At 41.7% G+C, this 14,175-nt stretch overlaps 2 protein-coding genes across 2 annotated transcripts; both read left to right on the top strand.

Moving 5' to 3' along the window:
• Positions 1–798: 798 nt before the first annotated feature.
• On the top strand, positions 799–2,364 carry LOC125551782 (protein SENSITIVE TO PROTON RHIZOTOXICITY 2-like). The gene has a single exon (XM_048715138.2). The coding sequence runs from the start codon at positions 1,011–1,013 to the stop codon at positions 2,163–2,165; it is 1,155 nt and encodes a 384-aa protein (XP_048571095.1). The 5' UTR covers positions 799–1,010; the 3' UTR covers positions 2,166–2,364.
• Positions 2,365–6,842: 4,478 nt separating this feature from the next.
• On the top strand, positions 6,843–12,044 carry LOC125545657 (uncharacterized). The gene is made up of 10 exons (XM_048709677.2): positions 6,843–7,283; positions 8,283–8,324; positions 8,421–8,565; positions 9,118–9,347; positions 9,445–9,502; positions 9,954–10,031; positions 10,138–10,226; positions 11,214–11,295; positions 11,382–11,561; positions 11,634–12,044. Exons 1-10 carry the CDS (start codon positions 7,108–7,110, stop codon positions 11,769–11,771), a joined length of 1,218 nt encoding a protein of 405 aa, XP_048565634.1. The 5' UTR covers positions 6,843–7,107; the 3' UTR covers positions 11,772–12,044.
• The last annotated feature ends 2,131 nt before the right edge of the window (positions 12,045–14,175 follow it).

Raw genomic sequence — 14,175 nt, 5'->3', positions numbered from 1 at the left:
TCTACATATTTTCACTCCGCATTTGTAAGACGTCGATAATGAATCAGAATTTCCAAATATTTAATTAAGAATTAACATTGCGCACAACTAAATAGGTCAGCGTAATCAGCCGCCGCCTCACTGGCTTCTCCAAAGCAGGATAATTTGCTTGTATGAAGATTAGTTATGTGTTTATGTCTAACGATATTTCATTTTTATATGTTTTTTTTCTTTTGAAGGCAAAGCCACTGTGCATAATTATGTCCTGCTGAGACAGCCTGTGGGTCTTACTGAGGCCCTACAGGGCAGTCGGATCTCGAAACAGATCGAAACGTGCAAGCTGAGCGTGTGCTCTTGATAGATTCTTGCTGAGCTGCTACCTCCTTACAATATTTCCTCAAAAGGGTCACCCTTCTCTAAGAAAATAAGATCAACCCTAGAAAACAGTGGCATCCAGACCATTATTGGAGTAAAATAAACCAACAATTCGTCTACTTGGCCATACATTTTTTTAATTGAAGCTGCAGTACTTCGGTTCTGAGGGGTAGAAACATGACTATTCTCTCTGTTCCAAATTATAATATGTACTAACTAGCTTTTTCTAGATCGGATTTTCTGAATCGAATGTATATAGACGTGTTTTAATATGTTTATTCATTCATTTCAGTCCGTTTGTACTCCATATATAAATATCCGAAAACATATTGTAATTTGGAACAGACAGGATAGTATATTCTTCGCACACAAAAAAACTGAAGTACAGTAGTATATATTATACCTATGACATATGTGGTGCAGTGTCACCTCTGGTCCGGTTGCATTCGAGGGAGGCTCCAAGTAGGGATGTTGCCAAGTGCGCAGCCCCAGTTGACTTGCCCTTTCCCCTCTTCTAGCCAGTTCTATCCCAATCCATCCCCCATCGATCCCTATTCATCTCTTCTTCCCTAGCTAGCTACTTGTTGAAATTCCTGTTTAGTTTGTGCAGATCATCATATGCATATTGTCGCTCAATATAGGATAGGGTTCGCGAGATGTTCCCAGATGCCGGTGCAAGCCCATACTTCCTACAAAACCAGCAGCAGCTCTTCCATGGAATGAATGGCATCGGGGTGGACGCCGCCTTCCCCGGAGACGGCGGAGGGCTGGCGGTGCCCGACAGTACCCACCGCAGCACCCTGCTGTACAACCTGTCCGTGCTCAAGGACAAGGTGCAGCAGCTGGAGCCGCTCGTCGGCCACGGCCACGTCGTCGACCCCGTGGTGCCCGGAGCCAGCGCCGTCGTCCAGGAGATCATCGCCGCGGCTACATCCATGCTGTACGCCCTGCAGCACCCTTACGTCCTCGGCGCGTTGACAACATCCGGTAATCATGCGGCCACGCCGGAGGGTGTGGTCGACGGCCATGCAAAGAACGGCGCAGCGGATGATGACCAAGACCAGCAGGCCATGGTGGATGCCATGCAGCTGTGGCAGCAGCAGCAACATGGCGGCGGGCACGACATCCCCGGAAAGTCCACGGAGGCGGCCGCCGTGTCATCGTCGACGCAAGCGACGACGGCGGTGGACACGGCGATCATCGAGCTAGACGCGGCCGAGCTGCTGGCCAAGTACACGCACTACTGCCAGGTGTGCGGCAAGGGGTTCAAGCGCGACGCCAACCTGCGCATGCACATGCGCGCGCACGGCGACGAGTACAAGAGCAAGGCGGCGCTCGCCAACCCGACCACCAGGCTGTTCGCGACCTCCGGCGAGGACGCCGCCGCCGGGAGACCAAGGAACAGCAAGTACTCGTGCCCGCAGGACGGGTGCCGGTGGAACCGGAGGCACGCCAAGTTCCAGCCGCTCAAGTCGGTCATCTGCGCCAAGAACCACTACAAGCGCAGCCACTGCCCCAAGATGTACGTCTGCAACCGCTGCAACCGCAAGCACTTCTCCGTCCTCTCCGACCTCCGCACCCACGAGAAGCACTGCGGCGACCACCGCTGGATATGCTCCTGCGGCACCACCTTCTCCCGCAAGGACAAGCTCGCCGGCCATGTCTCCCTCTTCGCAGGCCACCAGCCCGTCGCTCCGCTCGCTCCCGGCAGCGGCAGGCACGGCAAGAGATCCTCGTTATTGTCCCCGTCCTCCGACGACCTTGCTGGAAACTGCACCAACACCGGCTTCTCCATTACTCCTACTACATGACATGCATTGTGCAAATGTGGCCTCCCGTTCATCTAGAAAATATTGTGCAAATGTGATATTGGTACACGTACGTACGTGAGCCCATCAAACTGTAGATATAGTGGGGCTTGGTTACACTATGGATTGTTTTGGAAAATAGGGCTACCATGCCCTGGAAATAGGGCATTCATACGTCTAAAAAGTTTTCTCTCTCTTCTTTTGTAGTATGTCAACTAGCCATACTCATGCATGCGTTGCCTGCCACGAATGGGAGATTTGATTTCTCATTGTCGTATGCAATATAAATTCATTACTTAAGATATGAAATATGTCGGATTTTTTACAACACAAAAATCTTAACCTTAAAAGATTGAAATGTTCATAACTAATTGTGATCGGATTTAAAATCCACTTAGAACACACTAATGAATGTTGCATGGTAGTAATAGGGAGGCTCATGTCTAGATGAGATGGATGATAATATTAGGGCCGCCATAAGTGTCACACTTGTGGCACGAAGCAATTCCGCTTGACGTTTATTGATGCCAAGTTTAGTTACATGAGGATGACAACTTTCTGTTTGGATGACAAGTTTCAGTTTTTTTGTGGATTTTTTTCGAATGACAATTTTAGTGTAGAAACAACAGGGCAGTGTTACTTCATGCCACACGTGTGACACTTACCATTTGGCTAATATTGATGGACAAGCTAGCAAATCCAGCTGTTGAACATATTTGATGATGCGTAGTGGGGCTTGTCTAGAAGATATATATAAATGTGGCTTGTCATCAAACTGTTGCCGCCCTGCCTTGGTGACACCTGCTGCAAATGCAAGGGAAGATAAAATCAACATCAGTAGAAACGATTGGGAGTTTCAAAAAAAAAACGATTGGGCATGACGACTCGAAATCATACATACATGCATGAAGATAATATTTACTTTGGATGAGGCCTAGTAGCGTAATTTTGTGATGAGTAATCATCGATGTAACAAAGACCTCTATAAATGTCATTGCATCAGTTACTCTATTCCTCACGAAGACCACACCCGAAATGTTAGTATGATATTATACAGAAAATAAAGGAGGGTCGGCCAGACAAACATAAATTCACCCTAACCTGTCCACATCATTTGGTGGAGTTGTCCCTTCTAGATTGTGTAATTTCCCTCATGTACTCCAACCGAGCCATATCTAAAAGATTTAGATTATCGATCCCTATCTAGATCTTCACCAATATTTGGTAGAGTATCTTTAATCATGCATGAAGTAGCTCATTGCCGCCACACCTTCAAGAGCAGTGAGAATGATGGCAATAGTTTCCTCATCATGGTACGCCTCCTCGGCTGTATTGACAAAGCAACACACATACACCCTAGGGACCTATATGTGTTTTTGTAGTGAGGGAGTTCAATCAATTAGTTAGTACATTGTAAAGCGCAACAATATATGTTTCCATGTAACACAAAATCGACACTAGTGTTTTACAATTTTTCCTCTCTTTCTTGGAGTCATCACTGTGGTGAGATGTGTATCTATAGAAATTACGTATGGCTTACCCTAGAATCATTTTAGAGATAAGAGATAGAACTTCTTTTTGAATAGAGAATTAGTGTTAGAAATCAATATGAGAACACAAATGGTGTTGATATCAGAAACAATGAGATTATTACCATGATAATAGAAACCAACAAATATAACTAGGGTCCATAGTTTTTATAAAAAATATAACTAGGGTCCATTTTACCTTATTAATTATTTTATAAAATACCTCTATATGAGTAGTATGGAAAAAATATAACCAGGGTCCATAGTTTTTGCAAGATACTCCCTCCATAAACTACTATAAGATGTTTTAGGTCAAGTGACCTAAAACATTTTATATTAGTTTATAAGTGGGTTACCTTTTTACACTAGAAAAACAATATGTATAAAAACTATTTTAAATTTACGGAGACAAACAATGTTTTTATACTATAATAATAACTCATTTTGGGCAATGGGCTGTATTAAAAATGATAAAGAGGTGTAATCGGTTCATCCAACTGGTATATGGGGAGTGGGAGTACATAGTCCTATATATAAAAATGAACCTATACTATTAATAACGAGGTTTACCAAAATGCCGGCATAAGGAGTTTTCCTAAAGTACTCCTCAATTATGTCTCATTCTTCACAAAATTCCTTTTAGAAGAAAAAATAAGACCTCAACATATAAGACAACATGACCAAAAGACCAGAAAAGAATATTCGTATTGCAATTTTAGTGTGGTATATTTATGTCATTTATTAATCCTACAGTCTTACTTTGTCTAATACATACCTAGTATCTAGTACATATGCGAAATTCACTTGACAACGTAGCCACTAGGCAAGGTAAGAAAAAACTTGAAACTACAATGCCTTCACTGAAACAAAATGAGCGCCTGGAATTTGCCATTGAAGGTGATAATAATTCAACGAAAATACATAATTACATCTGAAATCATAAGAATAGGATGAAACAAAAAATATGCTTGGGAGTAACACTGAACTATGCCCCCTCATGGAGAGTGAATCTACATAATGAATTTCTTGAAACCGCCACACTAGATGGAAGCAATAGCAACAAACAAAAATCACACGTAGAAACATAAAAGAAACAAATTGTATTCACATGCAAATGCTTATTGGGTTTGCACCAAGGATCATGCATACTGTTCTCCAGAATTAGTTGGGTTGAGAAAAATTAATTGGCTTCAAACAGACCATAGGGATGACATGACGAGTACATTGGATCAAGTTTCTAACATCCCACGTTTGTTTTTCAGCCATCGACAATATTTTGTGCTCCCTATATCCCATGACGGATGAAACTATGGTATATATCATTATGTTTTCTTGTTCCATGTCATGTTCCATGTCATATATGGTAGATGGTTGGCCTTACTATTGATATTGCACTAACGCTATTCAAAGGCATTGCAAAACCAATACCGCGACAAAGAACATGAACCTCAACCACAAACTCCATTATAGATAAAACCCTATAACTTCGGGAAGGAGATGGCAACATGTGTCATCGAAGGTCGCCTATCAACCCAGACTGCAAGGACCATGAAACTCATCAAAACACTTCAGTAAAGGGCAGAGATGTGCTTGCATCACAAAGAGAGTCGATGGCTGATGACCCACAAGTATAGGGGATCTATCGTAGTCATTTCTATAAGTAAGAGTGTCGAACCCAACGAGGAGCAGAAGGAAATGACAAGCAGTTTTCAGTAAGGTATTCTCTGCAAGCATTGAAATTATCGGTAACAGATAATTTTGTGATAAGGTAATTCGTAACAGGTAACATGTAACAAAAGTAAACAAGATGCAGCAAGGTGGCCCAATCCTTTTTGTAGCAAAGGATAAGCCTGGACAAACTCTTATATAAAGAAAAGCGCTACCGAGGAGGCGAGGACACATGAGAATTATTGTCAAACTAGTTTTCATCATGCTCATATGATGCGCGTTCGATACTTTGATAATTTGATATGTGGGTGGACCGGTGCTTGGGTACTGCCCTTCCTTGGACAAGCATCCCACTTATGATTAACCCCTCTCGCAAGCATCCGCAACTACGAAAAAAGAATTAAAAATATGTGCTAACTCATTTCATAAAGCTGTATTTCACTCCATTCATAAACAAAACCTCTCAGTTCAAAAAGAGACTTTTCTCATTTTGGATAGCAGATTTCACTCATTTCATAAAAACAAAATGCTCTTTTAATTTTTTCACTAAAATCAAATAAAACATTTTAATCATGAAAAATAATATTTAAAAAAGTTGATTTCACTAGATTCAAAAAATAATTTCTCTCCATTCAAATAAATGATTCCACTCATTTCAAAAATACATATTTCACAAATTTCGAAAATCGGATTTCACTCATTTTAAAAATAAATATTTCACTAATTCCAAAAAATGGTTTACACAATTTTTAAAAAAATATATAAGTAAAAAAACTAATTTCAATCAATTAAAAAAAATTGATTTCACTCATTTCAAAATTTTGATCTCACTAAATAAAAAATCACTCATTTTAAAAAAACTATCTTTCAGTAGTTTCAGATAGCGTATATTGTGCATGTCAAGAAATATATTCGCTTTATTTCAGAAAAGCGAGCAAACCCCTTGATTTCACTATAATCAGATAACATATTTCACTTATTCAAAAACTTATTTCACTCCTTCGATATAGCACATTTGACTCAATGAAAAAAGCAGATTTCACTAATTTCAAAAACTGATATCACTCATCTAAAAAACAACCGCTCTTCTCAAAAAACCGATTTGTCTAATATAAAAAAACATATTCACTTATTAAAAAACAGATTTTCTTATTTAAAAAATCAGTCATTCTAGTAAATTGAAAAATCACTCATTTCGAACATAAATATTTAACCCATTTCATATAATTAAAAAATGTTAGAGGTTTACAAAATTCATATAACTAAAAGAAATGTTAGAGGTTTACACAATTCATATAATTAAAAAAATGTTAGAGGTTTACACAATTTCAAAAAACAGGTTTCACTTTTTTTCTTGCGCAGGACTCGCACTCGTAGCGCAGCTGCCCAGGACGCAGTGCGGATTCGTCCACACCGTCGGACTCAGATTTAGTGCCACAGGCAATCTGCTCCTTTCATTTCTGATCCAACGGTTGTGAAACAAAAGTCAGGCAACTGTGGCCGAGTGACTTTGCTTCACTACGTTAGCGGATCTGCCGCCGCCACCTCCTCCATGGATCCCGGCATCGGGTAGCCTGCGTCACGTCGCCGCCGGTAGCACCGTGCCGCCCCGCGACCTCTACGGCACCACCGACGCCTACCACCTCTTCCCCACCCGACGCCGACGCCCACGCCACCTCTGCTCCGCCCCACCTCCGGCCGTCAGCTCAGGGCAGCTCCTGATCCCGCGCGCTGCTCCGGCGGCGAGCATGGCGTTCGCCGGACGGGACCCCGGGCCCTCACGGCCCGCTCTCCTCATCCTCCTCAAGACGCTATCGCTGCTCGTGCTCCTCACCTTCTCCTCCGCCGCGCCCCCGGCGGCGTCGTCTCCCGCGGCTGTGCACAACAACAACTGGGCCGTGCTCGTCTGCACATCCCGCTTCTGGTGAGACCCCCTCTATCATGTCTGCCCCATACCGTCACCACGCCGTTCGTTGCTTCCTAGCTGTGCGTCCGTTTGTTGTGGATCGATGCAACTGTAGTGGGTTCAGGTTCAGTGTGCCAAATGTAGCAGTGAGAGGTCTAGAGAAACAAGGGCGTTGCTGTAAGTGCCGACAAGTGCGCGCGGTTCATACAAGGATCTCGATCCAATTGGTGTAGATTGCATTCGCCTGTGTATTCATGAGTTTGTGCATCCCTGTTTGCCAAGTATTATATCGATGTCACTAATACGGAGCGATTTGATTTTTCTCATTGACTGGGATCCATTTGTAGTGCTTTATTCTTCTGATTGTGTATAGTTTAATATTGTCATCAGTGGTGGAGCCAGCCTGTTCATAGGGCCTGGGCAAGGCTAATGGTCACCGTACTGATGAACATTTGCCGATGAAGCTCCCTATCGACTTCTCCTGCCCTGCTTTAGCTTGAACAAAGGTTCCAGGATGAACCTGGGCAAGCCGCCCAGGGTCGCCAGGAGGTGGCTACGTCATTGATTATCAGTATGACCGGAGATCTCAGTGGTTTTACAACTAATAATTGAATAGAGTTTATTCGTTCTCTCTGTGGGTGTGTAATAATAATGATGATGGCTTAAAATGTCTAGACTGTAATGATGTAAGTTCAGCGAGCACAAGTGTCTTTCGACAGACATTTTGGTATGAACACATGCACAATTGTAGTTTTTCCTCGAATACACAGAAGAAGAATCCCAAGAAGGGCACATATGCACAATTCTAGTTGTGTTAATACCAGCCAATGTTTTAAAAGTTCTCCCTTTGAGATGCATGTTTAGTTCCCATACCTATAACATTTGAATATGTGGCTTATGCTTTTATGTTGTCTTGTTTTTTTTTTGCGGGTGTTTTATGTTGTCTTGTTGATGTTGGGTTCTGCTGCTTATCCCTGTTGTCACTTAATTCTGACCTATTATTGAAATGTTATGCAGGTTTAATTATAGACATATGGCCAACACGCTGTCTTTGTACAGGTAGTATACTTAATACAGTTATGCCATTATATGCAATTGTCAATCATTGTCCTATGTAAGGTTATTCCTTAGTAATGAATATACCACTTTTTCCAGGACTGTTAAGAGATTAGGAATACCTGACGAGCGGATAATACTTATGTTGGCGGATGATATGGCTTGTAATCCTCGGAACAATTACCCTGCCCAAGTGTTCAACAATGAGAACCACCAGCTTAATCTTTATGGTGACAATGTTGAGGTGAATCTCTTTTACTCTGAAAATATTGCTGCTGAATCCATAACATTGTAGTTTGAGAACCCCTAGGGTGCAATATCTTCCCAAGCCCATGATGTGCATGTATCATTGATACCAATGAGGTACCAAAGCTACGAAATAGTTGATGATATCTAAGCATGCATACCCACAGTAAATGACACACTACGACTACTTGACCTCTTTTTGAACAAGTAGACGCCCATAGGCATATATGATCGATATATTGCAGTACCTACAATCTTGATTTTCCCATTGATAATATCATGAAACAATGCCTCCTAAAAGATGGTCAAATTTTGCAAAACGATGGATACTTAAGGCACTCTACACAGCAGTACAGAGCAGCAGCCTAGGGATAAGCAGGAATTCAGGTTAGCTTTTTCAATATGGCCAGTTAGGTCATTTACGGATGATGGCAGCTGACAATTATCCAAGTTGTCCACTCATAATGCTATGCAATCTGACATTTGTATTAAAAAAAGTAATATTTGATCTTGGTATGCTGATGTTACTCTTTTGGTTTTCTAATGACAGGTTGATTACCGAGGTTACGAGGTTACAGTTGAAAACTTTTTGCGAGTTTTGACTGGCAGACATGAGAGTGCTGTACCAAGATCAAAGCGTCTCTTAAGTGATGAAGGAAGCCATATTCTTTTGTACATGACTGGGCATGGTGGGGATGAATTTCTGAAGTTCCAAGATAACGAAGAACTTCAGAGCCATGATTTAGCAGATGCAGTAAAGCAAATGAAGGAGAAGCATAGGTTGAATTGTTTAATTATCAACATTTGGATATTGGCTTGCGCCCCTTCATTTCTGGGTTCATTGGTTCTGACCTTTTCACCTTGGTCTTCCTTTCAGATTTAAAGAGTTGTTGATAATGGTAGATACCTGCCAGGCTGCTACTCTGTTTTCACAGGTTTGTTTCTAGTTGCCACAAGTTTGGCTTGACACATACTGAATTACTGTTATACATATTATCCATTTCATTTTGTAACCATCCAATATTTTTACCTTTTGGGTACGGTTCACAGATGTTTTTATTTATTTGTTTTTCGCACAACTAGCTCCAGGTTCATCTTTCTGAATTTGTTCTCCATATGACCATATACACTTTGTAACATTAGTTGTCGCCGTACATCACCTTTTTATCATGAAATAGCTGTTTGGCATATAATAGTGGCAAATGCTGTATATGCCTTTTGTGAAAATGTATGCTAACCACTTGTGTTTCATGATTTGAATAATAGTTCACATAATTATAGATTCAGACAAGGATCTGCTCTGGTTGAGTAGACTTCACCCTCTCGGCTTTTCTATATCTGAAAATTATGTCTAAAGACTGTACCTGACATGTTTAATATATACAGCTTCAATCACCTGGCGTTTTGGCGATTGGTAGCAGCATGAAAGGGGAAAACTCGTACTCTCACCATCTTGACTCAGACGTGAGAACATGCCCTATACAGTTGTTTCAGATAGTATTTGCGAACTTATTATACCTTATTACTACTTGTTACGAAGCTGGTTAATGTTAAATATTTCTGGTGGCAGATTGGTGTTTCTGTTGTGGATAGGTTTACCTTCCATACACTTGCTTTCTTTGAGAAGCTGAACATGTATAGCAATGCTTCATTGAACAGGTGAATAATACTTTACATGTTCTTCTCTTGGATTATGTATATCGGTTGAAAGTTCATCTATTATCTGCATGACAAGGTGTTGAACTTCGTGTTATTTCTTACTGCGATGTCTAATTACTGTAAAAAGTCGTTTACTCTTTTTTGTTGAGTGTGAACGTTGTGTTCTGCCAGGTGATGATCTAGGTGTGCTGTGCAATTTGCTTTGCTGTTTCTATATTAATACAGGTCATGTTCTTGTTCAGTTTTCGAATTTCTATGTAATATGATGTGAAAGGAAGGTCTGCATCATTTGGGTGCTTTCTCTATATACATGATGTTAATTTATCCTTTCTTAATCTAAAGAGAGAAGGAAGAATCGAAGACTTTGTTTTTCTTAGCAAAATTGGCCAGTTCAGCTTCAAATGATCACTAGAATAGTTTGTATATTCTTCAATGAACTTTTAAGATTCTTGTTCACCAATGCTTTGATTTCTTTGGTGATCGCTCCACTAAATGCTATTAGCTGAAAATGTGACACCATATGACTTCCATGCATGTCTGCCTTAAACCAGCCACAACAATCTGATGAGTACACTTGCTTAAAAGGCAGACACGAATGCTTCATAAAAAAATGGTTTGTGCAATATTACCATGCAGCTAGTTTATAACTTGTTTACTTCCGTTAGATCTTCAGTATGGAGATAGTCATTTACAGTAACATATAATTCATTTCTAAAAGTGATATTTAACCAATATGCTTTCTTTCGAACTTACATAAAAATAATTGAAATCCATGGCTTCTAACTGCGGGCTAATCATATTGCAGTGAACTTTAAATTCAATGCTGACTGTTTTCTGTGTTCACTTATGAATTAAGAGTCAGTTGTGTCGTCTATTCTAAATTATGTGCTATGTCACTCAACTAGATTCAGTCTTATATTTGTTAAAAGAATATAGCTGGGTGGCCCTCATTAGCATCCAATGCTCACCTTGTCTTTTATATCCCAGTCTTTTCAACTCATACGACCCTTCCATGCTGCTGTCTACTGCATATTATCGAATGGATCTTTACAAGCGTGCCTTAAACGAGGTAATTGCAAAATAATATCTATTTGTAACGACTCCTCTGTTGTCCATGGCTAAGCCTTTTTCCCCTTCTATTCTGTCTTTGACCAGGTCCCAGTGACAAATTTCTTTGGGTCAGTCATGAAGACTATCCATACCGATTCAGCCTACACAGGCTTCTTAGCTGCACATGACACAGAAACCCCCCTTCCTACCGGAAATGATATACTTGACCATGTCATGTTAGAGGATGAGGCTAGTGCAAGAAGATCAGACATAGAAGAGATGAAAGTGAGTTTTAGTAAATTTTGCAAAAACGAAATAGAATTTTGAGACTAATACTTTGTTAATTGCAACATCCAGGAAGCACAATTAAGGTCGCATGGATGGACAGAGGCCTTGCTAGAACAGCTGGAAGGCAAGAATTCTGATGTTGTTGTGATGTATGGCCTGGGAACTATGGGCATACTGTTGGCAATTTCAACCTGGCTATCAATGTAGGAAGGAACTCTGAAGTGGGCTGTTAACACATCTTGCAGAAAAAACTTGGACATACTAACTCCGACAGAATAGGATAAAAAAGAGTGTAAATAAGGGAGATACTTTGGAGCTCTGACATTTTGTATTTTGTACCTTATCTTAGTATCCAGTCAGTTTTTTTAATATAATTGATGTGCGTAGTTTTTGTATGGCATGCTCTACTTTTTTTGGATACGTAAGAAACTATATTTGGTGGACATTTTTGTGCATCTTTTGTTACAGTTCTCTGGATCACATATCATATATGTCAGATTATTTCGTCATTATAGTTGAAAACATTTAGGTACGGATAAGAACATGTACTCAAAACCCAAAATTCTGAGGAACTTTCTTTTAGCCAAATGTCAGAGCTTAGTGTTTCTAATAGATTTGATGGCACCAAGTTTTGAGCTTTGATCATGCTTAGACCAGTCCATTGAATTGTTTAGGGGCACCAAGGACAATTTTCCTTCAAGTGGAAGAAGTAATGATCATGTTTAGGGGCACCAAGGACAATTTTCCATTGAATTGTTTTTCTTCGGAGGGTAGTTTCAACCAACAGTTTTGTGTCAGACTAGGTTTGATCTGTACAAATATCTCCGAGACTTCACGTTGACATGGTTGGAAAAGTCTATGACCGGAACGGTGCTCTATATGAAAAAAGCTAAACTACTGCCTCCGGTCCATATTACTTGTGGGTTGCGACAAGTATAATATGGATCGGAGGGAGTACTGAACTCTTTGAAACTACCATCAAATCTATTAGATCATCTCTAGTAGATCTCTCAAAAGTTATTTAAGAGAGAAATTTTTGTTTTGAGGGATTAAGTGATATCTAGCGGATCCCTCAAATGTGCAGTTCTTAAAGAACAAATATAGGTTTGTATCCCTTAAAAATTTGCTCTCTAACCTATTTTTTTACTCTAAGAGAGGGCATTCTCATGGAAAGTAGGCAGACTCCTCCCGCCCCGCATTCATGGCGTGCCGACGCGCGTGCCGGTCGATTGACTCGGCTCCAGCTAAAAACCCAGGGTTGCCACCCCGAAACCTAGCCCATCCCACCGCAAACCCATTTTCGCAGTCGCTGCTCCCAATTTAAGCTTCTTCTGCTGCCAAATCAGGTCGTCGCCGCTTTCCTTGAGCTCAAGGTTGCGGCCGCCGGTCTAGCTCCATCCCCTCCTGAACCCCGCATCGCCTCTAGTAGATCCCGTGCCGCCTATCCGACATTGCCACCGCTCCGCACGCTGACCCGACCACCCTCTTTACCCCAGCACCGCCTTCCCGAGCCGTCCCCAAGCCATCTCCCCCGACTACGTTGCCGCCCTAAGTGTTGTTTGTTTGCCACCACAGCTTTGATCCCCTGTGACGTCTCCCTAAGCTTTGTCGCCATTTTCACAGCCATCAGCATTGCCGTTGTCGTCGAAGTACCGCGATTCTCTCGCCGTTCGTGGGGCAAGTCTGCAGCGGAGATCCGCGATGCCTTCAGGAGCCGTGTGTGGCTAGGCACATTTACCACCGCAGAGGAGGCATCACGCGCTTACACCGCCGTCGTGTGTCACTTCTTCGGGCCACGAGCGAAACTTAACCTCCCCACCAATGTGGCTGTTGTGGCCGGTCACGCCCCTCCTACCATTCGTATCGTCTACCAGGCCGAGGCAATGCACGACCAAGCGCACTGATGACGATCGACTTGCTGGCCAAGCTCATCGAGGAGGACTCAAACCTCCTCAATGAGAACCAAGCCTTCTTCGAGTCAGTGGCAGACGAGCACACAGTCAACCGCTTGACTGCCTCCAAGCCAAGAAGATATTCAACAAGCTAAGCGACGAGGATTACAAGGACAAGATGCCATGAAGTCGGACAACCCCAACCTCAATGAGGCCAGTTTCCTCCTTTGACTCAGACTTCTCGGATTACATTAAGGACGATGAGTAGTAGAACTATGTACCGTGTAGTTTTATTTATGTTTTATATCAATGATTTGTTGGAAATATGCCCTAGAGGCAATAATAAATTAGTTATTATTATATTTCCTTGTTCATGATAATCGTTTATTATCCATGCTAGAATTGTATTGATAGGAAACTCAGATACATGTGTGGATACATAGACAACACCATGTCCCTAGTAAGCCTCTAGTTGACTAGCTCGTTGATCAATAGATGGTTACGGTTTCCTGACCATGGACATTGGATGTCGTTGATAACGGGATCACATCATTAGGAGAATGATGTGATGGACAAGACCCAATCCTAAGCCTAGCACAAGATCATGTAGTTCGTATGCTAAAGCTTTTCTAATGTCAAGTATCATTTCCTTAGACCATGAGATTGTGCAACTCCCGGATACCGTAGGAGTGCTTTGGGTGTGCCAAACGTCACAACGT

This window comes from Triticum urartu, chromosome 1A (genome assembly GCF_056163025.1).
Source record: "Triticum urartu cultivar PI428250 chromosome 1A, HENAU_Tu73, whole genome shotgun sequence".
NCBI classification, from domain to species: domain Eukaryota; kingdom Viridiplantae; phylum Streptophyta; class Magnoliopsida; order Poales; family Poaceae; genus Triticum; species Triticum urartu.
This window is presented reverse-complemented; position numbering and strand designations above follow the sequence as displayed.